General features: G+C 43.1%; 1 protein-coding gene across 4 annotated transcripts in view; it reads left to right on the top strand.

Annotated features, from left to right (window-relative positions):
• The first annotated feature begins 548 nt into the window (after window positions 1-548).
• L3MBTL3 (L3MBTL histone methyl-lysine binding protein 3) overlaps window positions 549-25262 on the top strand; it is a 78398-nt gene continuing 53684 nt past the window's right edge. Inside the window, exons 1-4 of one of the 4 annotated variants that reach the window (XM_040059323.2) lie at window positions 549-565; window positions 10433-10544; window positions 22512-22623; window positions 24827-24986. In XM_040059323.2, coding sequence (XP_039915257.1) covers window positions 10443-10544; window positions 22512-22623; window positions 24827-24986 — 374 coding nt within the window. In that variant the 5' untranslated portion in view covers window positions 549-565; window positions 10433-10442. Of the gene's footprint in view, window positions 566-638; window positions 656-1912; window positions 1959-2523; window positions 2686-10432; window positions 10545-22511; window positions 22624-24826; window positions 24987-25262 lie in introns of those variants that run through there. The other 3 variants (XM_040059326.1, XM_040059325.1, XM_040059324.2) reach the window with 3 other exon arrangements.

Genomic DNA, 25262 nt, shown 5'->3' with positions numbered 1-25262 from the left:
TGGGCAGCCCCTCTCCCGCAGGACCCGCGCTTTCCTTACTGGCGCCCAGCTGTTCTGCCTCTGCCCCAGGTCTGTTCTGCGCAGAGGATGGGGCCAAGAGCCTCAGACAGGCTCTCCCCGGTCCCCCGGCCCCCACCACTCAACCTCAGCAGCACCTGGCGGGACCCCCGAGGACCGGACCTCCCCCCCCCCCCCCGAAAAGTGCAAGGCGTTATTTTTGAAAGCGCCCAAAATAGCGCGCGGCTGCTGCACAAGTCTCCTTATTATTCCTCCAGCGTCGGCAGTAAATCAGGGGGAGGATGCACCTCCGCCGGAGCCCTCGTCGGCGGCCGCGTTTTCGGCGAGGGCGATGCCCGCCGCCGGTGCCGGCTGCCGGCTGCCGGCTGCGGGCGGCCGGGGCGCAGCGGCAGCGCGGGCGAGGGAGGAAGAGGAGCCGCGGCGGCGGCGGCGGCAGTTTCCCCTTTCCCCAGCCCTGGCTCCGCGGGCGCATGCTCACTGTGCCCGCAGCCCTGGACCATATTTGTCAGGACTACTCGAGAGACGGAGAAAGAGAGAATTTGGGGGGGTAAGGAGCGGCGGGTTCCGATCTGATCCGCAAGCCGTTTAGGGAGCCGCGATGGCAAAGGCTGGTGACGGGTTTTAATTTTCCCCCTAGGTGAGGATGAAAGTTAGAGAGAGCGCGAGAGATAAAGGGAGAGACGCACCACCTCTCCCTCCCTTACGAAACGTATCTGGGGAAGGGGAGGGGGGCTTCTCCCCGACCACCTCGAGCAGAAAGGATGGAAGTTAATGCCGGGTAAAGTGGGCAAGTGACTCGCAAGTGGCTGGGGAGCGGCCGGGGCACCGGGGATCTCACTAAATCATAAGTGTACGAGTGTGAAAGAGGAACAAAAGAAAGAGAGAGGTGCCTGGTATTTCTTTTTCTCTTCCCAAACACATGAAGGGAGTACATGTATATATATATGCGCTGTATATTTATATACATACACAGGCACGCACGCACGTATGTGTATGTACATATATATATACACGGGGGAGGGAGCTGTGGAAATGTGTTTGGGGGGGCCCTTTTTTTTGGGGGGGGGGGGGGGGAGTGGGTTCCGAAGGGAGGGGGAAGGGAAGGGGAGAGACATTTTGCAGACTTGCCCCACCAATGAGCTTGTCAGTTGGCTCCATTTAATGACACTTACGGGGCACCGCCGTGCTGTTGGGAACAATGTGATGCGGGTGCCGCGGCCGGGCGGCGGGGGAAAGGTGGGGGGGCACGGGTGTGTGTGAGCGCCGGGCGGGGAGCGAGCGGAGCGGAGCGGAGGGAGGGGGCTCGCTGCCACCCGAGCCCCCCTCCGCAGCCCCGGCTCTTTGTTCGCACAGGCTGAAGGACGGGGAGAAGTGCGGGCTGCGAGGGGGCAATGCGCAGCGGAGAGGGGTGCGAAAAAGGGTTTTTCGGTCGGAAGCGGCGAGAGGTGGCGGCTGCCGGGATATACCGGTTGAATGTGCCGTGGGTCCCCGTGTGCGAAGGCCTCTACCAGCGCGCAGCGGAGAGTTTGTATTTTCCGTCGCTCCTGCACTTTGTGTGATTGTGTGCGAGAGATATTTAAAATATAATCATCTCCCAATTTCCGCCATTTTGGGGAAAGTTTGCACACACATACGCATACAAAAAAAAAAAAAAAAAAAAGGCAAGCTTGTAGCAATTTTTTTTTTTTTTCAAGAGACGGAAAAAAAAAAAAAAAAAAGTCTTTTGCTCGAGTGCTCAGTTCCTGCCTCTGTGCGGTGCGTGCGCCGCGCTCGCTGCGGCAGACATGTGAGGCGGCGGGGGAACGGCCCCTGCCCGCTTCGGGCTGCGTGCGGCGGCGGGGGCCGGCGCCTGTCACCGCCGCCGGCTCCGCGGGCCGGCCTCGGGGGGCTGTCGGGGGCTGGCCCCGGGGTGCCGGCGGTGTGTGTGAGCGCACATACACGTGAGTGCGTATTTTGCCGACGACGGGGGCAGGGAGCGGGGGGGGGCAGGCAGGGGCAGGGAATAGGACGCGGCTTTTCTGTTAAGTTGCGCGCTCTCGCCTTAAGTGCGGCCGGGGTGGGGGAGCGGCCCCCCGCGCACACGCCCGTCTCTCCCTCCCCGTCTCCGCAGCCGGTGCATATAACAACAGGATATAGGCACACTTGTTCTCGCTAGCGCGTGTGGGGCGGTGTTTTTTTCGGGTGGGGGGGGCGGAAAGCGTTTTTTTTTTTTTTTTTTTCGGGGGGGGGAGGGAGCGGCGGCCGACGGGAAGGCGCTCCCGCGGAGCGGCCGCCCGCCCCCGGCCGGGGCTTCGGAGAGGCTGCCGGGGCTGCGGCGCCCGGGGCGGGGGGCGCCGCGTCGGGGCCGCAGCGGCGCCCGCTCCCCACCCCCATGGTTTTCCCCCCTCCCCGTCGGAGCGGGCGCACGCGAGAGCGTGAGAGAAAAAGTTGCAGCGCGGGGCCGGGCGCTGGCGGCTGCGGGGCCGGGCGGGGGCGAGCCCTCCGGGGAGGCGGCGTGTGCCGGCCCCTCCCGCGGGAAGGGGTGACTTCTCCGCCGAGAGATGCCCGGAGATCGGCTGCGAGCGGCCGAGGAGCGAGCCCCCGCAGCCCCCTAGGAAAAAAGAGAGATCGCCCCCCTCCTCCTCCTCTTTCTCCTCCGCGCTGGGGGAGGGGAGGAGGGAGGAGAAGGTAACATTTTTTAATTTTTTTTTTTTTTTTTTTTTTTTTTTTTCCACTCGGAGGCAACCTCCTTTTCCCGGATCCCAGTCCCCGGGGTGGGGGGGGTTGGGGGGGGGGGGCGGCGAAAGAGGAGGGGGGAAAGCGAGGGACCCGGTAAACAAGCAGAGTCCCTCTCTCGTTGTGCAACTTCCTCAGGAACACTTAACACCCAGTTCCTCTCCCACCCCCGCTCGCACCGCGCTCGCCCCCACCGCCGCCCCCTCGCCGGGGCAGGGGGGCACTCTTCCCCCGCTCTGTTTAATTGCCCGAGGCGGGGGCGAAGGAGAAAAAGGCAAATTCGGGAGGGAAACGGAGAGACTCCAGAACCGCTTTCCCCGAGCGCTCCTCCCGTGGAGCCGGGCGGGCGCTTTTGTCTCGGTGGCTCTGCCCGAGCCTGGGGAAGACGCGGACCTGAGCCCGGGTTTTCTCCAGAAAGTTTCAAGTGCAGCAAAAACACGCCGCAAAACTGGCCAAGGAGGGACCTCTGCTGGTAGGCCGCGGGCTGCCGGCGCCGGGGAGCGGCGGCCGCGCCCGCCGGGCCTCGCCGCAGCGTTCCGGCCGCCGTCGCGCTCCGCCGCGCCGGGCGCAGGGGCAGCGGGCGGGAGCGGCCCGGCGGCTCCGGGCGGAGAGCCGGGACACGGGCGGAGCGGGAGCGGCGGGGGCGCGCCCTGCGGCCGTGTCACTTGTCCCACGCGAGAGCGCGGCTGGAGCCCCCGCGGGTTTTAGGCTGGAGGAGCGCTGCGTGCGTTAGGAGGCCCCTGGAGATGCGGCAGCCTCCCCCGGGGCGTGAGGGTCACGGGCTCTTCCATGTCTTTTAATTACCTGTGCTTCAGCAGCGCGGTGTGAAAGCTTTACGGCCAAAGGCGGCGGGAGTTACGTTTTTAGTTTGGTTCTGTTTTCTTTATTTCTTCCGTATAGTTGAGTGGCACTGGACCGATCATTTTTGCTGTTTCTACTCATGAAAGGATGCTCAGTCGTGGGTGCTAAAAATCAGGTGGTGAGCATAAATAAAACTCATGACATAAAAAGTTCAGCCAATGTCATTTTAGGAAATAGTCTGTGCTCAGAATTGTAACGTAGTTTTCTCAGTGCAAATCTTAAAGCTGTTCAGGAACCAGTGTTTTTTACCAAGAAAGTTACCACGTTCCCAGAAGTCTATATGATGAACATCTGTGAGAGAGAAACTCCCTGAAAGTAGTGGCTGAAGGCAGCAAAGCTTTCCACTTTTATCCACTTCCACTTTTAGTGGTGCTAGGTAGGTGTTATCTCCCAGTGAGGATTCAGCAGCTTCTGCTGTGGTCCAGTTGGTCTCATGAACCAGTGCTCTAGTGAAGGTGGCTGAAGCCATCATCTGGGATGGTGCTTGTTGTCAGCTGGGCAATTGTAATAGACTCTGGTTTAGTTTGTGGTGTATGTTTCACCTTCAGTTTACTGACTTCTTTGACATTATTATGTTAAAAGTTTCAATAACTTGTGGTGACTTCTTTTCCTCTAACTTGTTGAGTTTAGTTTGGCATCACTTGTTCTGTTAAGAGATATGGTTGAGTTTTTGGGGCTGTTTAATTTGCTCTCATCTGTTTTTTAATGCTGCTGGTAAGGAGCATGGTGGATTGTGAGTGAACAGCGTGAGGAATCAGTGATGAGCTAGCATGAGGCTTACTGAAGAAAGTGATAGCATGTCTGTAGTCATAGCTTGTTAGTGCTCCAGTAATAGGACTGTTCAACACAATGGGAAATGCAGCAGCTTTTTATGAATGGGGGAGAAAGGAAAGTCTGTAAATGCAGTAACCTGCTGCATGTGTTTAGGAGCTAGAAAAGGTGTACTAATTGTTTATGAACAGCAGAACTTATGGGAGCTGGTAATAACTGGCAGATGAGGAAGAGGAGGGCATGAGTCAGACAAAAGGGATGCTCAGATGTATACTGAATTAACTTTGGGTAGGAAATAACAATTTGAAACAGGAGGTGTGAAGATTCGGCACAGGCAGTGTCTGCATAGGGGAAGGAAGAAGGAACAAATAAACAGAGAAGTTTTTTGTCACTTTCTGTGATTGGTTCAAGCTATTAAGGGAATTTAAGACATAGTATTTCAAAGTTGTTGTATGCAACTCTTACTGTCTGAGTAGCTTAAATCTCTACTCAGGCCTCCACAGACAATAACAGAAATAAGGGGACCATGAAAGCTTTGCAGAGGAAATACTTTTCTAATGTGAGGTACAGGCTGTTTATAAACAAGGAAAGGCTGTTGATCGTAAGTTTCATTAGATGACAGAATAGCTTCGGTATTGGGTAGCTACTGCTGTTGTAGTGTCTTGTGGATATTTGATAATGAGGCTGTAGATGAAGGCTGTGTGTAATTGTTACACAGTCTCTAGCAATGGTACAGCAATAACAGTGTTACCTTGCTGGCAGAGACCAGACTTGGATGAGGACAGCATGAACCCCCTTTAAGCCCTGGTACTGACCCAGGCTTCGTAGTATTTTTTTAATGCTTTTGTGACCAGATTCTTCTGTAGGAGAAAAAGGTTTAAAGCCAAAATATTGGGAAACAGGAATGAACATACACAGTAGCCATGGAGCATCTTGTAGTCAGAAGAGTAGCAACAGATAAGAGTAAATAATGCTTAAGGGGTCATCATTGATAGGAATTCTAGGCCTTTTTCTGTTACAGTCTTTGAGTGGCGAAGACTTTTAAGCTGTGTCCCTTTGTGAATACATAAGAAAGCTATGTATCTCATCTTTAAAATACCTTGCTTGTAATAAACTTCATGAGTAAGAGGTAAAATAGTGAAATTTACTCAAACAACTTTTCACCGCAGAAGAATAGAAGCTTGGCAGAACTTGTAAAGTAGTTTCCAGGCAACGAAAAATGAGATTTTTGGGGAAAATGTGTATCTGAAAAATACTTATTTTAATGAACTATTAAAATAATTAAACCTTTAAACAGGTACAAGAAAAAACACATTAAAATGTGGTGGGTAACATCAAAGAATTTTATCATTTCCTGCACTGTTCCTGTTGTGGTTGTTTTTCTGTAAGTGAAGAGTCTTGTGCAAAAATATGAAGTGTGAGTAAGATGGAAGTGTGAGGTGTGCCCAACTCAAAGGGAGCACTGTGAAGAGAGAAGCAGGGCTCACCCCAGTGGGTTTACAGTCAATTGGCTTTGCTTTTGCTGTCATGAAGCTCAAACCTACTACAGTTATCAAATATAGGGATCTTACACTGCAAGAAGTAATTCTGCTTCATGTGACTTTGTGAATGTAACAAGTCAGTGCTGGTAATGTTCACATTCTTACATGTTAAATGAAACTAAGCTGAGTATCCACTTGTCCCTAGTGTCTAGAAGTTGGTGTGTTTGCAGCTCTGGTATACTGAGTTGTTCCCTTCAGATCCACCTTGTTTTTCTTATTTACTGGGCACAGGAAAATGTGTTCTTTTAGCTCATGGGTGCTACACCAGGCAGCTTTGGAGATCTCCAAAGTAAAAGTTTACAATATTAGGGCAAAAACTCTAACCTGTTGCCTTTGTTTCTGAACATCCATCAATGCTGGTGTCACCCAGTCCAAGGGGAAGAGTGACCATAGCTTGCCTGCAGAAGGATATTGTCTCTCTTGGGATCTTTTTTCCTCAGAACTCACTCTTGCTGTCACTTGCTGTGAACTCCCCTGGGTCTGTGTTCCCAGTTTTGGGTCTCCTCATAGGAGCTGTCAGCTGGGGAGTGGATCAGTATGGGGCAAATCTGCTGGGCTGTCTTGTCACGGCAGCTACAGAGGTCCTCAAAAGTACGAATAAAAATGCATAGAGATGCCTAAGAAGAATTGACAAATTACTGCAGACAGGTTATGCCAGTCTGGCAATGATGACTGGTGGCTTTACTGCTGAACTCTGTCTCTGCTGCTCAGTGACCAGAATTGAGTTGACCCCCGTGGTTAGAAATCATACAGGCATTTCATAGTTAGTGTCATAGACATTAAAAATTCGGGTAGGGGTCAGGTAGTTTTTTAAAGCACTGACTGGAAGAAAGACTCCTATTACTACTTTCTGATGTATTCACTACATAACCCTGTAATTACTTCAAAAACTCTTGTAAGTCTAATTGGCATATTCTGTCCTGCTTCTTTGCTTTATATCTTTAGACAGTCTCTCACCAGATGAAGCTATCTAATTTTTAGTGCTGTTATTCTCAGTAAGTATCTCCTCTGTGAGGTGCTCATTTATTGTTGAACCTGTTGGTAAAAATGAAAGTTTTTTTAAAGGATGTGTCTTAATCTTATTTAATATGCTTGTTTATTTTAATGACCTTATTACATATGTCTGAAACAAAGATAATGTTGAAATATTAATATTTAGCACAGTTCTCTTATGGCTGTGAGGACTGAGATAGCTACATCCCTAAAGAAAGGTCTTGGAGATGCTTTAGGAAGATGACTGCTCCAAGTTCTTACTATTATGTCCTTTCCTTCACATCAGATGGCATTCACTGACAGGCCCCTTATTCATCTAGTATTTTTACTACTTTTCTGGCAGTACAGCAGCAGAAATGATACCAGATGAAATCATTATAGAAGGAGTTATACTAGTTCAAAGAACTACATCAGAGCTTTAAAAACAAAAAATTAAAGTAGTAGATAAGACATTCTTTAGTTTTCTTTGTTCTGAGATTTAGATGTAACTATTTCAATGAGTTCTTCCTTTTTTAGTACCTCAGTGCTGTAACAATTTTATTGGTATGTATCTTGTTTCTTACTGTCATTTAGTAGAGGGATATAGGCCTATCTTTCATCTGTTCAAAGTCAGCAAAGCTGGAAGCAGATATTTTGTTAAAAGTGATTCCTTTTTGTAAGTTAATTTCTATCTGTGTTGCCCTGTGACCTTTTCATTCCCACCAAGAACGCTTCTGAAGGCTGCAGAATGTGAAATGTATATAGATTGTGCCTTTGACGTTGACTTAATTTCAAAAGAAAAGCAATAATGAATGTCTTTAGACATCTTCAGAATGTATCATTATTGCTGTTTGTTACCTGAGGAAAGTTTCTTATGTGCAATTAAGTCAGAATTTGTATGTTTTCTTGAGACAAGTATGTCCTGAACATTTCTGATACCATTTTTTCATCACCTTTCATGGTTTACTCCCTGCCTAAGCAGGCTAGACTCTCAGTTTCCCACTCTATGTAATTTTTGTGTCTGTAATGAAAGTGGCACTATGGGAGATGACAGCATCTGATGGAGCAGCTGTGCTGTCCGATGCTCCTTGCTCTGTGGTACAGCAGCTGCTGAGAGGAAGCGTTTCTCCACAGCATTCCAAGTCTTTTCCTGACTTCTGTCATACCTTCTGCAGAAATCATTGGAGCGTGTTTTCTGTAATAAACCACAGGAGGGTTGAGTGAAGTGTCCTTTAAATAGAATGATAATTTAAGATTACTTAGAGACTTCAGTTAATGCAGAACACATCTTTGTGTTTGCTTAGCTAGGCTAATCTTGGGGAGCTTGTTCCACCAATGTTTCATGTCCTTAAAACTTCACAGGTGCCTGGAGAGATCCCATTTTTTTCTAAGCTACTCCTTAGAAGCCTGGGTCTTGTGTTCTTGAGGGAAGTCCTGTGCCTCTGCCACTGTGCTGCAGTTCAGTTCGGTCAAACCTGCTTGAATTGGTTTGCAGTGGTACTTGGTACTCAGACCAAGCAGAGATCCCAAGCTGTGTTGCAGGAGCTTGCCCTGAGGTAGGGTGGTGGATTTTGCCTGGGAGTGATTTTAGAACATGAGATCTATGGCTTTGGGGAAATTCTTAGTTCGCAATGGATTTGTTTAGATTTATTGATGTTTTTTAAAATGAATTTTTGTACATTGTTGTTATGATTTTCAATACTTTCTCGCAGAGAATTACCTAAAGGTGGGGATGACACATTGAATCATTTGGTTCTTCTGACTTCAAACTTGTCATCTGAAAAACATGAAGTTTTCTCAAAGAGCTGAACCTTGCCTACCATATGAAATGAAGGGGAATGCAAGAGCTTTTACTCTGAGCAGGATACTGATGGAGGTCTAGCTCCTGTTCTCTTGTTGATAACTGTGTAGTTGCTGTAGTGTAATGAAAGAGCTCACGGAGTAAGGTGTTGCTCAGGATTTTAAAGACTTCTGCCAGAAATGAAGAAGAAACCAAGGAGAAATGAAAGGGACATTGTGTACCCCAAACCAAACTACTATGTGTCTGTAGTGGTGATGTTACAGTGATTCATCTATTTTTCTGATGAATACAATGTAAATTCAATTGTTTTTCATGCAACTAAGTTAACTAAGTGTCTTTCTCCTCAACCTTCCAATAAAAAGCTTCTAGATGACCTGAGTTTACTTCTGCTTGGTTTGTGTCTTTTTCTGTTATTGGAGTGAACAAATAGCACCTTTTGGGTTGTTTGCTGTTTTTGCTTTGTTTGGGGTTTTTTTGTGAAAAGTCAATATCTCCAGAGAGTATTTGCAGATTCAGAGTGGGACCTAAGTTAGAAATTGGATTTTAGAAAACAAGGTTAAAACAACTCTGAGGAAGTTCTCTATCTGTTTGAATTTCAAATACTAATAGTTGCAGCAAAAGTTTGCTGTCTCCAGATGGGGTATAAGGCTTAGAAAGTGTTCGTTTAAAAGTTTAGAGAGTTTACATTCCAAAAAGTTCAGAAAGTACAAATTTCAAAAGTGGTGAGGTTTTGCTAATAGTTCACAAACAATGACAGCTAATTTTGCCACAAATTATTTCAGCTGGTAGGAATAGTGCTGCCATTCTTCAGAAACAAAATTAATAAGTCAGATTCCACATTGAACAAATAGTAAATTAGGTGCCAGGCCACAGATTTAAAAATTGCTGGGTTTGTGAGAAGTGGAAAGGAAGAAGTTGGTGGCGCTCACAACCGGCTGCTAGAAACAGTTGCAGTTCAGTGCCACTGATGGTGTGTTTGTGGCACTGACAGGTGGTGAGCTGAAGCCAGGGGTCAAGTGCAATGTACTTCTGTTGCTTGTGCAGATTTTTTTATCACAGAAAAGGATGTCCAGATGCACTATTTCTGAAGATAAATATTACCCTCTCTGCATTTTCTGTTCTGCACCAGAGGGATCCAGTGAAGTCAAGTCTTGCAAAGCAGTCAGTTTCACTGGTGCTTCTCTACATGGTAATAAGTTTTAACAAATGCAATTCAAAATTTACTGAAACTGTATGGAAACTGATAAAGAATATTCAAGTGTCCTGAGTTGGACAGGAGACTGACAGTTTTCAAATTAATTTTGAATTTTTAATTTGAACTTGGGTAAAGTGTTCACATCAGCATGCTATCCAGTATTAAGGAAATGCAGTTCTGTTAATCAGTGCTTAATGTATTTATTAAAGGCATGCACTTGTGTCTTGCCTTTCTTAGAACAGATGTTTTAAGTGTACTTGACATGTTTTCCTCATGTCAATTTGTTTGTAGTTTGAAATTTTTCTTTTCTCTCCAGTACAGCCCCATTGCCTCCTAATATGTGAAACAGGTATTATTTTCAAAGTTTTAGAGAGATTTCCCCTGACTTTTATGACATCGTGTATATTGTCATCCTTGTCATCAGTTTTCTACATTGCCAGTGTGCAGAGGGAAGCATTTGCTACAGATCTGTGAAATGCATTAGAAGAAATATTTGGTGATATAAGCATTAAACCACTTAGAGAATTTTCAGGTAACTTTTTCCTTTTTTTTTTTTAGTACATGCATCATGAATGAATCTGCCTCTAGTGGAAATGGTCAGGAGTTTGATGTATTTAGTGCAATGGACTGGAAGGATGGCATAGGTACTCTGCCAGGAAGTGACCTAAAGGTAAGATATGTGATTTTTTTCAATAAGTGGAATAAAAATGTTAAATGACAAAAGAATGCATTTGAAAAGCTGGTGTGTAGGTATCTGCTTTTATGAATAAAACATGAATCTGCAGTTCTGAGTTAAGAGACTGTAGCCTGTTAGGCTTTAGTTCTGGAGTTTCTTGATTCAGTTTATGGTGCTGGCACAGACAGCTGTCATCCCTGTAGGAAGGCATAAATTAGCACTGCCTCACTATACAGACAGGATTAATCAAATGCACAAAATCCCAAAGAAATCTCAAAAGTGTGAAAATGCAGTCCACTTAGAGCTTAGAGTCCACTGTATCACTAAGAATTTTCATACTGTCATTGACTCTCACGATCTTACATTCTTAGGTCTTTTTATTTCTAAAGGTAGTTTATTTTTGCTGTGCTTTTGTCATGTGGGTGCCTAGAAAGATGAATAAAGTGAGTGCTTCTGAGCCAGTTGCAGTTTAGAAACTTGAATTATAAAGGAGTAGTAATTTTGCTACATTTTTCACACTAGTTGAGTTTCCTGAAGTAAATAATAACTATTTTGTTTGTAGTTTCTTATTTATCTCATACTTTTTACTGTTGTCAGAAGGTATCCTTTGCTGTGCTTGGAATTTTGATATTAGAGACTCTTTTACCTATTTCATCTTGATTAAAATCAATATTTTCATATAATTCAAACTAATGTGTTTTACTTGTAGTTTACTTTTTGAAAGGAATCTCACAAGCAAATGTGTGGCATTTAAAACAACTTTTTATCTTTTAGTGCCTGATAGGATTTCTATTGTTGAGGTAAAAATTCAGAAAATGTTTGAAATTTGGGACATACATGTTGTCAATATGGTTTTGTGTTAGTGTTTACATTGTTTGTTTGTTTTGTGGGCTTGTTTGAATTTTTGCTTTTAGGCACAGAACACTAGAATAAATTTGTAGAATAATTTTCTTTGCAGAGTACTTCAGGCTAACACCCAGACTGAGTACCCCAGACCTCAGGGCGGCTTAGATCAAGTTGCTCAGGATTTGGTTATCTGCAGGGCTGGAGATACCACAGTCTCTCTGGGTAACTTGTTCCAGCATTTGTCTACGCTCATGGTAATTTTTTCCTTTTATGGCTACTTTGTTGGAATTTCTCCTTTTGTAGCTTACGCCCGCTGCCTCTTGTGCTTCTGTGCACATCTGAGAAGAACGTGGCTCCGTCCCCTCTATATCCTCCCATTAACCGCTGGAAGACAGCTGTAAAATCTCTCATTCTGTTCTTAAGACTGAGCAATGGATTCACTCAGCTTCTTGCATGCCATCTGCCACAGCCCATACCTGGTTTGATGGAGGTGCTGCAGTGTGTGAGTGCCTTTCTCCTAGTAGAAGAAAGGCTGCTTTCTACAGTAGCCTGCATATGCTCTCGTCAGTACTCACTGGAGGACGACGGTGTGCTCCCCTGTCCTGCTGGCTGCCCTCTTGCTCAGGCAGCCTGGGGTGCTCTTGGCCACCTTTGCTGCTAGGGCAAAGTTGCTGACTCCTGTTCAGCTCACAGGTGTTCTGCAGAGCTGCTCTCAGGTAGTTATCCCCTGCTCTGAACTAGTGCATGTAGATGCTCTGTTCCACGTGCAGGGCCTAGCACCTGCTTTGGTGGACCTTCATAGCATCTTGTTAGCCCACCTTCTTCAGCTTTTTGAGATCTATCTGAACAGCAAGCCTGCCCTTCAGTTCATCAGCCATTCTCTTCAGTTTCATAGTTTGCTTTTGCCTGTACTCATAGAGGAGCCTCTCTTTTTGCCTTTGCTAGTTTATTCTCTGGCTGAGTTTTGGATTTCTAATTCCATGACTGTACACTACAAAAATACTACTATATACCTTGTCTATGAAGTTTTCTTTTCCACATTCTGCTTACCTCCTTTTCCTTTTTGAACTAAGTCAGGAGTCCCTGGTTCATTCATGTTGGCCTTCATCCACATTTGCTTAACTTCTTGCACATTGACATGCTTCATTCTCCTGGTGTGAAGTCCTTGGAGAGAAAGACAGATTTCCTGGGCCTGTTTACGCTTTAAAACAGTCTCCTGTATGATCCTGCCAAGCAGATCTCTGCACAAGCCAACATATGCCTCTTCTGAAGTCCAGTTTCATTATTTGTTTCTCTGACTTCTTTCAGGGCTTCAAACTTCATCATCTCACGGTAATGAGGATAGCCAAGGCTATGATGAGCTTCCACATCCCTGAACAGTTCTGTATTTTTAAGTCCAGGCTTTTAAAATTTCTTCCTATTTTAATATGTAACATTGTGTTGAAGGGAACCATAGTATTGCAATACAAGAGGGAACAGTGCAGGAAAATATAATGATCTCCTGTAAATCCCTGGTTTGTGCTTTTTTTCAGTTGTGGTTACCCTATGTAGAACAAAACTGAAACAAGGTTTGAGTCAGTAATGAGTAGAATAATGGGAAAGTTTCCATGTAAAGTGAGGGAAAAGAACTGGGAAGTAGTTCAGGGTAACTTCAAGAAATCATGTAGAAGACTCTTAACTATGTCCTTTCCAGGAAAGCATGAGCTTCATTCTAAGGCTGCTCTTTGGGTTTTTTATTTATTTATTTTAATTTGGAAACAAGCATATTTGATTTTTGGACAGAGATTCTTTCTTTGGTCCAAGCATTAGGGGAGGTGGATTCAGAGGTGCAATAGTACTCTACCCAGGATGGTGAAATATACAAAGTATTGACCAGGCAGCTCCTTTTTGGGTTATTATTTGGTTATTATAACCTTTTTGGATTTGGAGTTATTATTTTAACCCCCTTTGGGTTATTATTTGGGTTTGTTTGCTTGTTTGCATTTTGATAAATACAAAAGCAAGGGTTGAAGGGATGAAAGGGATGAAATTGAAATCGAGTAGTTTTAAAACACTGAAGGAAGAACATTTTCTAACAATGCAGAATTAGCCCAAGAAGGTCACTGTACCGGGGAACATCAAGATTCAGTGAGAGACTAGGTGTTCACACAGATACTAAAACAATTTCAGCTGTTAAAATAGTAAGGACTTTTAGGCTTTTATGATATTTCAGGACTGCTTCTAAACAGTGATGGTTGAAAGGGTGACTAATAACTTGAAATTGTAAATGTGATCATGGAAGATAGGTTATGCTCTTGTGGAATTCTCAGAATAGGTTAATGAGGATTATTTACCTAAACTCTCTTGATCACAGAGTATTTTACTATTGCGTCCTGAACCTAAAGAAAATGACCTTATGTAGCAGTTACTTATTGTAAGCCTCTGTGTGTGTTTCAAAAATTGTAATAGACTTGTTGCACTAAAGGTATCAAACCATTGTTGTGTATTTACATTGAAATGCACTTGAAAAATCTGGTGAAAACACCGTAATAGCAAGATACTTAAACAAAAATGTTCTATTTTTACATCTTGGTAATAGATTAGAGTGTCTGAGGCATTTTATAGCAAATAATAATTGATAGCCTAAATATCTGTTGTAGACAATGTATTGCTTAAATTCTCACATTTAGTCTTTTCTTTTCCTGAAATGGTAGGGGAAATTGAACAGTCCGATTCAGTAAACTGTATTGTATCAGCATATTAACTTTAAGATAAGCCTATACCAAAATATTGAAATGCTGCTTTTTAATATAGACATTTTAGGGAGTTACCTAATTGAAGTCCTTATTTTTAGTTGTATAAATCATGTAGTACTTGCTTGTCTTAACTGCTAGCATGATGAAGTCTCATGCTTATTCTAACTTAATGCATGTTTTAAGAAATCTCTTTTCTTGTGTGCTTTATTAAAATCCAGCTTGGGGTTATCAGGCGAGTATATATGAGCAACCATTCTTTTTCGAACCACTTCATTTTTGTGAATATGGGTTCCTGAATGACGAAAAGTTAGTAAACACTATTGTAAGTAGACCAAATGCTTTTGAAACATTTAAAAATAACTTTTCTCAGTGTTTTCTTATAATTTCTTTAACCTAACGTTTGTTATGGTACAAAAGAACATCTAAATCAGGAGCAGATACTTGGATTATTTCTTTTGGTTAGGAAGTCTTGTAGGCAGTTTCATGCCTGCCAGACTTCAGTGAGATGGGCTGCACCAGGGGGCACTCACTTCCCAGTCTAATCAAAATGTGGGGGCCAGATGGGATACCAAGCTTCCATTCTCAGCCGTGCCACAGTCTCTTATTCCTGCATCTGTTTCTATACCAGTAAAACGCTTAGTAATGTTTTTTCCTATGGCTTTGGGCACTGTTAATTGTTAGGGGTTTGTCACTTGTAGTTGGAGAATGCTGTGGAAATACATACTTACACAGATTTTGTTAAAAAAATCTTCAGCAAAAATAGTTAACACTCTTTGAACGCTGCTTTGAGCATGTTGTGTGACAGATAAGTAGTGAGTAGTTGTGGAAAATGCTAGAATTTCAAATTACACTGGGGATAGGAAGAATTAAAAATTGTACAGTATGATGCACTGAAGAATGTGAACAAAAAATTTAGCATTGTATATTAGTTCTTTCAAGATGTTTAAATAAAACAGAAAACTTGAATTCCAGTAGAATTTAAAATAGTTTACAAATTACAGAATGCCTTCATGTGGCAGGCAAAGTAATGTATGCTCATCTGAAAAACATCAGTGCTTACCAGTTACTCTGCATGGTGTGAATGTAAATGTGAATGCTCCTCTTTTTTTTCTTTTTTTTTTTCTTTTTCTTTTTTAATCTCTGTGCTGAGTGCACACAGTAACACCATGGCTTCAAGATTTAAATATACTCATTAAATTGGAAAAGCTGTAATAATTTACAGTCACTTCCTACTGCAGTGACAGAAGTTTATGAAGTACTTTTTAATGCATTTTCTAGTGCTGTGTTTGGAAAGTGAGCAGTTATAAACTGCGTGGACAGAATTTTGGTTATTTCCAGCTTGCAAATTGTGCTTGAACATAAAGAAAAAAGATTAAAATTTGATGATGAAGAATATATTGTAGGAAACCAGAGTAGTGGAACTGAATGGTGGAATAATGGCCAGTGGTGTTTGGTATTTCCAGCAGTGCTGTGAAGAAGCTAAGAGTGATTTGGATTGCTGTGTCTCTGAATGCATGGGTGCAGCACCTCAAGGCAGCAAAGTACATCCTTCCGCCTGCCTGTTCTGCAGTTGCATTCAAGCTTGCCTGAGATAATTACTTGATTTTAGAACAACTTATTTTCTCACATTGTTACAGAAACATCGCTAGTATCTCAGGTGTTAACTTCGTACAGTGCATTTTCAGTGCAAAGCTGTTTCGCTTCTCTCGTGGTGGCAATCTGGAGAGGCAGGGAGGGTCCATGAGAGTGGTGTCCATGGGAAACATCAACTACCAGTACCTGGTTAAATCACTGCCGGCGCTGGGAAGGCGCTGCTCCAGAGAGAAGGTGGACTCCCTTCAGGGAAGGCAGTAAGGAGTAGCATAAGGAGCAGAGAGCAAGGTAGGTGGGGACTTTCTCTGATGATGTGTGAGGCCCAGCAGATCTACCTAGCGGTCTGATCCTTTGCACGTGAAATTAACTTTATTCTGTTGCAATCGAATGTAATTAATGAGCTCTTGCTCTGCTTCATTGCCATAGATTTCTGGTTAAAACTTTTCAATGTCATAAAATGAGTAAGCCTTATGTAAAGAAAAGAAAAGACCAAAAAAGGATATTTCGCTAGTAAAATTGTTAAAACTGCAAAGGCAAGAAATGCTGGATTTAGGTTTGCCTTTGGATCTTTGTTTGGGTTCCCTTGTGGAAACTGTGTATTCATGGTAGTCTTCCCTTAAGTGATCACATGGTATTTTACCACAGAATCTCCTGGGCTGTTTGCTGTAGATGCTGTTAAACTTGCAAGCGAATGGGCAGAGGGTTTCAGGAAGGAAAAGGAGTAGTTTTGTGGTAATTGCAGGTAAATCCCACACAGGAACGCTTGGCACCGCACTTGTTTCTACCGCAGCCTTTCTGCGCAACGCTGAGCAACTCACTGGAACCAAATTTTTGGCAGGTAGCCATTTTTTTCATTTGTTTGCTAGCTTGGGCTTCCCATGAGATATTAGTGTTTTGTGTTTAGAAATATTCTGGCCGAAATAATTCGGAGCCAGGGTTGCCTTGTAGGTCAACTTCTGGATCAATAAGCGTCATCTTGGCAGGCCTTGACTTCTGGCTCTGTTGCTGATTTATGTGTCACCTTAAGAAAGTCTGTTTAGCTGCAATTTCCTACTCAAGTGGAGATAATAAGGCAGACTGAGTTTGCAGTGTAGAGAAATCAGTGGGAAGCCCTCTGGTACTGAGATAATTCTTGAGCACTTGAAGTGGGTTGGGGGGTTTGGAAGAGCCTGAGGAGTGTCTAAGAATAAAGTAGATAAACATAACTGCAGACAAGGCTGAGGTTTTGGTATATACTGGGGAAAAGTCAGTCTCTCTTGCTAAATGGGTATGTTTTCTGATGGTACCTTAGCTTTCTGTTCAGCAGTGATGAGAGAATGCTGCTATTATTTTTATTTTTGGAAGGATATAATTTGATAGCAATTCCTTCCTGCTTGTGCCTGCCCAGATAGGAAAAAACCCTTTCTTTTTGGATGTAAATTGTCCTCTCTTTCTTTATTACTTCAGGATTAGCCTATTGCAGTGTTACTGAAGCATCTTAAAATCAGTCCAAGATTGGTGGAAGTGCTTGGCTTTTTTGCTGACAGCATCATTCCAGTGAGAGCGGGTCTGGCCTTACCCCTTGGTCGTGGTGAGGAATTTAATTTCTGCTGATTGTGATTTAGGGAGCCCTGGATACCCTGTGATCCCGCTCAGGTTTGTCTTCTGCCGTACTTGCAGAGTAGCAGAGTGCAGGCAGAATCCTTTCTCGTCATTGAAGAAGCAGAATTGGCAGGTGTGGGGGCACATTTTCCCAATATTCTCTATCCCTAAAAGAATCAAAATTTTGTGACGAGGCAAATGTAAGGGGTCACGCGCTTCCTGAGTGCTTTAACATAAGTTGTGAGCAGAGTACTCAGAAGGATGAAGAGCTACCAAAGAGAGGGGGTTTTTGGTAATTTTTTTTTTTTTTTTCTTTTGTAAGTGGCTGAGAACGGAGATTTTGTTTCAGGAGTTACTTTACACTGCATTGTAACAGTAATTGCTAGAGTGCCTAAAGCTTTTTTAGATACGTGTTCTTTGTTGTACTTTGGGATTTTTTTAAAAAAGAAAATAAACAGTCATTCTGCTTTCAAACCGTGTAGAGTAAATAAGACTGGCTTTACTGCTTGAAGAAAGAGTATAAAAATACCAACAGCTGCCTCATTTTTCTGAATGCTATTCAGCCCTTGCCTGGGGCAGGGGTTCTGTGGAAAAAGTAGTATGCGATTGTGAGCGTAAAGAGTGTATCACACACTCAGGGAAGAGGGGTCTGGATGAATGGACAAACTCTGGCGTTTAATAACTTATTCAGCTTAAGTAATAGGAAAAAAAAATAGTTTGGCATGTACCAGGACATGGTTGGACGATTCAGTGGTGACAGATGATTCCTTCGCTTGAAAAAGGCTGTAAAGTGCCAGAAAAGCTCTGATTTATTTGAGGAGTCCCACTGAAATCACTGTGACTAAATGGTGATTAACATGAAAAATGATGATAACTTTCTGCTAGCTAGAGATCAGAGTGTAATTCTTGTATTACTGAAATCCCAGGTGTCAGTACTCTTGACAAACTGCTGTGGAATTCTGCTACTTTAAGCTTAGCTGCTTTATAGACATAAAGAATATTGAGCATTTACTCAATTTACTTTTATTTTGGATATTAAAAATTTTGCAGATTTCTTCTGGGTATGTCCACAACCACTGTTGTGGTGTCAAGATACGTTTCGTAGCTGAAGTTACTGTCAGAATGGAGCAACAATTGTCTTTATTGCAATGAACTTTTTGTCCTTGTCTTGCCCAGTAGATGGTGGTGTTGGCTGATTTTTCTAATTCATTTTAAAGCTGTGCATTAACATATGGGAGGATATTGCTTTTTTTTTCTTTTTTTTCTTTTTTTTTTCCCTTTGCACTGCAATTGTTCTTCCTTTTTTTTTTTTTTTGTTTTTCCTCCCAAATGATAAATTTATCATATATAAAACAACAGCAGCTTTTATTCTGATTTGGTACGTGTGGGAACTGATGAGAACTTTTGCATTCTTAAGAGGGCACGAGTAATAGCTAACATTGATAGTCTGATCTGTGTTGCTTTGGACACAAGTAACAGTGGGGACTTAATTTGAAACTAGATTGTCTGCATTTGTTCCCAACAGGTTTGAGTTTTTAAGAATTAATCTACAATATGATAGACATTTTGCATTGTTTGCAGTTTTTGTTCATCCCGCATAGAGACAAATGCTCAAAAGTACTTTTATGAAATGTGGGAAAGAGAACTGAGAGCCCTTTTAACATTCAATTGCCCTACATAAAACTATAGTGTCTTCCAGCCAGCAGGATAAGGCAAAGAACTTCCATGAGAAATGGAAATTCTCTAAACCCACTGGAGTTATGCTTTTTCATGTTCCCTGGGTTTTTTGTGGTTCAGCATAGCACATGGTGGGCAAAGAATGACAGGCTGAACAGGAAGATGGGGAATATTTTCATAAGAAGAGAAGGACCTTGTGCTTAGCACAATAAAATGGAGTTTGAGGAGGTACATAATTCCTTGCTCTATCATATAACAAGAGACTAAGTGTTAAAAGTACTACAGCTATGTAATCCATAGGGTAATGTGGCCTAAGGAAAAATGGGTACAAACTGACCATGAATACGTGAAAATTAAAATATAAAAAGAAGTTTTTCAAGAAAGAAATTCATGAATGGATTTTCAGTTCACTGGTAATTGAAAACCTGTTTGTTTTGAAACATTTATTAAATACTTTGTGTGATACTATTGCTTGCAAGAGACAAAGGCTTCATATCAGTGGCTTATGATACTTGTTTCGGTTGTGTGTAAAATTTCATGCAGTTTTAATTTTTTTTGAAAATGTTTATTGAAAGTAATTTTGGTCCCTGTAGAAAAACTTAGCATGTGGGCGGACAGAAATGGTTCAGAAAGTATTGATAACGTTTGATTATTATTCATTTAAGCCTTGGCTTCCCTCAGTATGTTCATTATCTGTTGAATGAATATTAAAATTTTCCTGGGGATTGAAAACAAATTTTTACTTCTCAGAAAGCTGTGGATCCATCCTCAGAAGCAGGCTCAATGGCATTGTTTCTATCCCTCTATATCACCTGCTGTGACATTTCAAAATGTCAGGACACCTAGGGAAGTGTCTGGGAGGACTGCTCTTACTATATTTTGGCTTGGAGGAAATATTATGATGAAAACTTTCCTTTTATGTTTTCTGTTGCCTACACTCTAAGTAGAAGAGACTTACAAATGTGTTGCATTTTTTCATAGGCACATAAACTACCATTAATCTAGATCCCTTTTTGTCATGCTTCCAGCAGTATACACTAGTTGGCATGTTGCTCTGGCAGCTCTTTTCCTGTGATGACTTTGTTCAGCATGCTGCTTTGTGCATCTATTTATCCTGCTTTTAAGCAGTTAACCTTTGTCACAAGCTTCTTCTCCCCAGCTAAAACTAGAGTATAGCTTCCCAAGTCTGAGGTGTTGTTCTGGTTCGCCACGAAGAGCTTGGTGTATATGTTCATGCTGATGCTGGGGAAATAGGGAGTGAGAGCAGAAATGAATTCAAGTTTGCCTCCAAACAGGGGCTGGAGGCTCTGACACCAGTAGAGGCAAGGCTGCAGGCAAAACCAGGAGTTACAGTGATGAGTGAGGCAGTGCCCAAGTTGGGCTGTTGTGCCCTCCCACCTGCTAAGGCAGTGGCGAGGTGTCACTCCCTGTCATTGAGACCATCTTAGCTAGCTTTTGAGGAGCTTTTCCTTAATAGTTCAGTTCTTGCTGCTATTAACAGCCTCCAGGGAAAGAGTGGCTGGGAGCAGCCTTCCCTGCAGTCATCTGTCTTCCATTGTTTGGTGCCTGGCAGTCAGCCCCCTCGAGCCAGAAGGGCTGGCAGGTCCCTGCATTACCTGCGGTGATGTCCTTGCATTCCACAGAGGCCCCGGTGCAGGGGGAACAAGTGTGTGGTGTCATGCTGGCCATTGATTGAATCATGCAGAAATATCCCAGGTATTTAGGTATCCCTGGACTGTGCAGAAATACCTTGGTTCGTGGATGTGCCAGCTGATCCTGTATGAAGCTGTGGGGTGAGTGTTTTGAAGAGCTGCTCAGTGACCTCTCTGTGCCCAGTCCGCTGGTAGTCTGCAGCGACCTGCAGGTGTCTTGGCTCACGTTCACAGCTTGCCTGCTGTTGAGACAGCTCTTGCAGAGTTGGAGCTCTTGAAAGCAAGGAAGATTTTCTCTCTGACATTCGCCTGTTGCAGAGGCAGCAAAGCACCAATAGCAAAAATGAGCTTAACCAAAATAGGAACAAGGCTGAGTGCATAAGTCAGCTGTGGGACTCTTCTGAATAGTAACTCTACTGCTTTTCTTTGGGTGGAACAGCATGAATGTCTCTCTGCAAACTGAAGTATCAGCACGTGGTGTTTAGTGCGTTTGGTTGCCTTTCAAAGTTGAAGTCATGGTGTTTCAGTCCAGATGGATTTATCAGCAGTTTGCCCATGCTTTCGTATCTGTTGTGAGCGCAGCTGATCGCAAGCAAAAATCTTAGCTCCAGCCATCATATGATTGTGTGAGGGCCTCTTCTTCCTTTCCCTCCCCCCAGCTTATTATTTCTTAGCTGTTCACATTCCTTGGGACCTGTTGAGTCTTTGCAAATGTTGAAGCTGGAAGGACTGTATTAGTGAAAGCACACTGCTCTGGTGTGTGTATATGGGGGTCACCTTTGCTTGCAGCCAGAATGGCTTATTTTCAGTACTGTGCCATGGCAGGATCCAAAGTGAGGGGGCGTGATGTGTTCAATAGCCTCTGGAGGCACGGAAAAGGTCGATGTAGTGCCAGACAGTTGTTCCCATTCTCATTTTCCCAAGGTAAAGTTGCCTGGCCAGAGTAACAGAAATAGGCTTAATGCTATGGTCTTGAAGGAATATCCTCTCTGGTGGATGCTGGGGAGCTTTGAAGGACTCATTCTCTGGGATGTAATTTTCCGTGTTAAAAGCTGTTGGTAAGAGCACCACACTCATCCAGACCTGTTCTGTGTGGCAAAAGCACCCCTTCACTGTTCAGAGCAGACAATCAGAGGCAAAACCCTGCCTTGAGCTAAACCCATGTAACCAGCTGGGCCTGCAGACCATGCAGTGACTGGGAAGCAGAAGTTATTTTTGTGTGGTAGTGCTGTGATCACCACGACGTTGGGAAGAAGCTTTTCTTCTGGCAGCAGGACCACTGCAACTCGAGGTGCTCCAGTGTAAGCACGGCGTGTGGGGCACTGTCGAGCCTTGTGTCTGGCTGACAGTAATATCACATTCAGTGTGTAATTAAACACCTCATAAACTGCCTTGAGATGTTTGTTTCTGTGCACTTTATAGTGGAGAAGTACTGTGCTTTCAGGGGATGCTGAATTTTCTGTACTCTGTGAAGCATTTGGTGTGTGATGTTCATTCAGCTCCCTTGTCCTCAGAAAGAATACTCGGTGTCTGGAGTGTATTGGTTTGCTGGCAGTGAAAAACATATGGTATGGGGATGTTCCCATGAATTCCTGTTACTGATTTTTTTTTTAATATGTGTGTGTAAGTTAACTATTGGAGGCATCTGTGTCAGTATCTATTGCAAATTAATATTTATAGCTATCAAAATGAATTTGCATTTGGCTTGATAGAAACAAGAATGGCTTGTTTTTAATTCCATGGGGATAAGCAGAAACACATAGAAAGCAGGCAATGTGGTGAGGACACCATGTAAAAAACTCTATTGAATAGAAGATACTTCAAGAGACTTCTAGTAATTTTTTACTATGCTCTATGCCATTTGTTTTGTCTTACAGTTTAGAGTCAATGAATTTGGGGCCCTGGAAGTAATTACAGATGAAACTGAGATGGAAAGTGTTAAAAAGGCAACTGCTACCACAACCTGGATGGTTCCAACTGCTCAAGAAGGTCTGTTAAGAAGCAGTAAACATTTTCTGTGGTAGACTCTTAGTTTCTTTAATGTATCCGCTTTCCTTAAAGCTTACCTCCAAAAAAAAAAAAAAAACCAACCAAACAAACAAAAAAACCCTTTCTTGCTTTAGTGGACTAAGTATCTCTGATGAAGTAACCTGTTTCTTGGGATGTAAATTAGTATGAAAATAAATTCATTTCAAGTTGAAAGGAAATAATTCCACTGTTAAACATCTGAAGTTCAATTGCAGCCACAATTTTTTTCCTTACAGCCATTTTCTCTAAATTTAGAATTGGTATTTTCCCTCTATTTTATTTGCAAAATAATAAATTTCTTCTAACTCTTGAGAATTTTAAATTATTGAAATTTTTGGTGAGCTGGTTCTCCAGCCTGCCCAGAGACTTTGCTGACTGCCTGGAGTTCATTTGTGCACTGCAAACTGCCTTGGTACGTCAGCACAGCTGATGTCAGTGTTAGATGTGCAGTGTGTACCCCCACAGATGCCTCGCTCCTGCCAACCATGCTTTTTTGCAGCATTAAAATCAGTGTGTAGTAACAGTTAATGTTGATCTTGAATGGTAAAATTCTAAGAGTGGTAGTATCTATCCATCAGATAAAGTGTTTCCTGGATTTAAAATGCTGAAGTAAGGAATACCTGTTTTGTTCAAGGAAAGTTGGTTTACATGGTCATAAATTACTGCAATCTTTTTTCACACTGATTCCAGTAATGATGGAGTAGCATGAAAGAGAATATCACAACTGGTTTTGTGATTATTTACAACTGCCTAGTTTGTTTTCCTTGTCGGTGTTACATTTTATCAAATTTTCTTTTAAAATATATTTCTATAAGTCCTTTGAAGAGCTGACTTCGCAATTTTTGTTTTGTAATCATCCCTATGAGGATGAGAAGTCAGTGGGAGCTTTCCTTTGCTTCTCACTCGCCACTGGATCATAGTTGTCATGTGGGACATTGACACTGGTAGGAAAGTGGTTTGGGCCCCTCCCCAGGTCTGAAGCTTCAGACCACAGTTAATGTGTTCTGTGGTAAGGCATGATAGTTAATTCAGGTTTCAAAACTGTGGTAAGAGTAGCAACATTATGACAGTGTGGTCTGGAGGTTCTTAGACCTGGAGATTCTTCTGGTGAGCTTAGACTGAGAGGTGAGTTATGGAGGGCAGAGTTGCAACTGCATCCCCTCCAGTCTGACAAACCTAAAAAATTGTGTTTCCTCTCAACTGAACTCAGTTTATGGATGTATAAACATATTGAGTAGTCATTCTGCTACTAGCTTACACTGTCTTTGATTAATTTAGTGCTCCCCCAAAGTAAAAACGCTGCAAAAAATTACCATTGTGAGAAAAAAAATTGTTCTTTTGAACCACTTATGATGCTGGTGTGTAAATATAACATACATTGTATATTCTTCTGGGGGAGATAGCCTGCATGCAAGAGTTCATTTGGCTCTGCTTTCAAAGACAGTACAGTGCTTAAGCAACATAAATGGTCTGTGACTTGAAATTTGCCTTTTGGGGAGGTACAATGACAACAACTGGCTCTAGAGGCTGGAGTACTTGACAGTGCTTCGTACTTGCTTGTGAGGGAAAATAACTGCATTCCCTCCTAGATATAGCTTCTCCTAGGCTCTATGCCTATTGTGGGGAAACTGCGGCCTGGGATCAGTGGGTAACTTTGTATTTGAAGCTTTGTTACAAGTTGAGTGATGTTTTCACTTCTGGTGGACCTCAGGCAGATTGAGCAATAGCTGCTGCTGGAGACTGCAGACTCTAGTCGGTGATTTGCTTCCAGAAGTAATTTCACCTAATAAAAGATAACTTCCCCCAACCCTTTCCTCCCAAATTTAGGTATAGGCATATCAGCAAGAGATGAGGTCATGGATTCTGAGCAGTGATGACTCTGTGGGCAGTCAGTGTCTATCACAAATTCAGTCCTTCCACAAGTAGCCCCATCAAGCCGTAACAGAACTGTAGAACAGTGGGTTCCTCTCTCCTGTTGCAATATGTGAAAACCCGACTTGCTTGTCAGCAATCTGGACCTCATACATACACTAACTCCTGGGTTTTCATTCTCAAAAGAGTGCTGTGCCTGACGTTTTTTTCTCTTTGCTTGGCAAGGCCTGCTAAGGATGTTCAGGAGTGTATCATCTCTGCTTAAGTGAAGTTAACTTTTGTCATTGTGCAGCCTTTTCAGAAAAGACAGGGATCCCCACAAGGTTGAAGGAAACTGCAAAAGTGGATGGACTTGTTTTCTGTGAAAACTGCTACCGCTATGGTACCATAGAAGAATTTGTTCCTGAAGGGAAATTTTGCAGCCAGAAATGTGCCCAGCAAGTAAAAAACAAGTACGTGCTATAATAAAGCATAGAAACAAAGAATTTGGCATAAATGCAGCACAAGAGTAAAATGGCATAAAATGTTCGTGGTGGGGCAGAGGGAGGTATTAAGCAGACAAATTTCAGTGTCACCATTGGTTTATAATGTTCTTTCACTGTTTTTTTGTGTAAATGCCTTAACAACATTTGGTTTTGTCTAACACTGACATTGAAGGCAGTCTTTTTCACTCAGTGTGCTGTGTTCTGCTGTCAGATGCCAGCAGTAAAACAGTCTATGGGAAGCAT

The sequence above is a fragment of the Hirundo rustica genome, chromosome 3, assembly GCF_015227805.2.
Source record: "Hirundo rustica isolate bHirRus1 chromosome 3, bHirRus1.pri.v3, whole genome shotgun sequence".
In the NCBI taxonomy this organism is placed as follows: Eukaryota; Metazoa; Chordata; class Aves; order Passeriformes; family Hirundinidae; genus Hirundo; species Hirundo rustica.
Note: the sequence above shows the minus strand (reverse complement) of the source record. Positions and strands in the feature narration are given on the sequence as shown.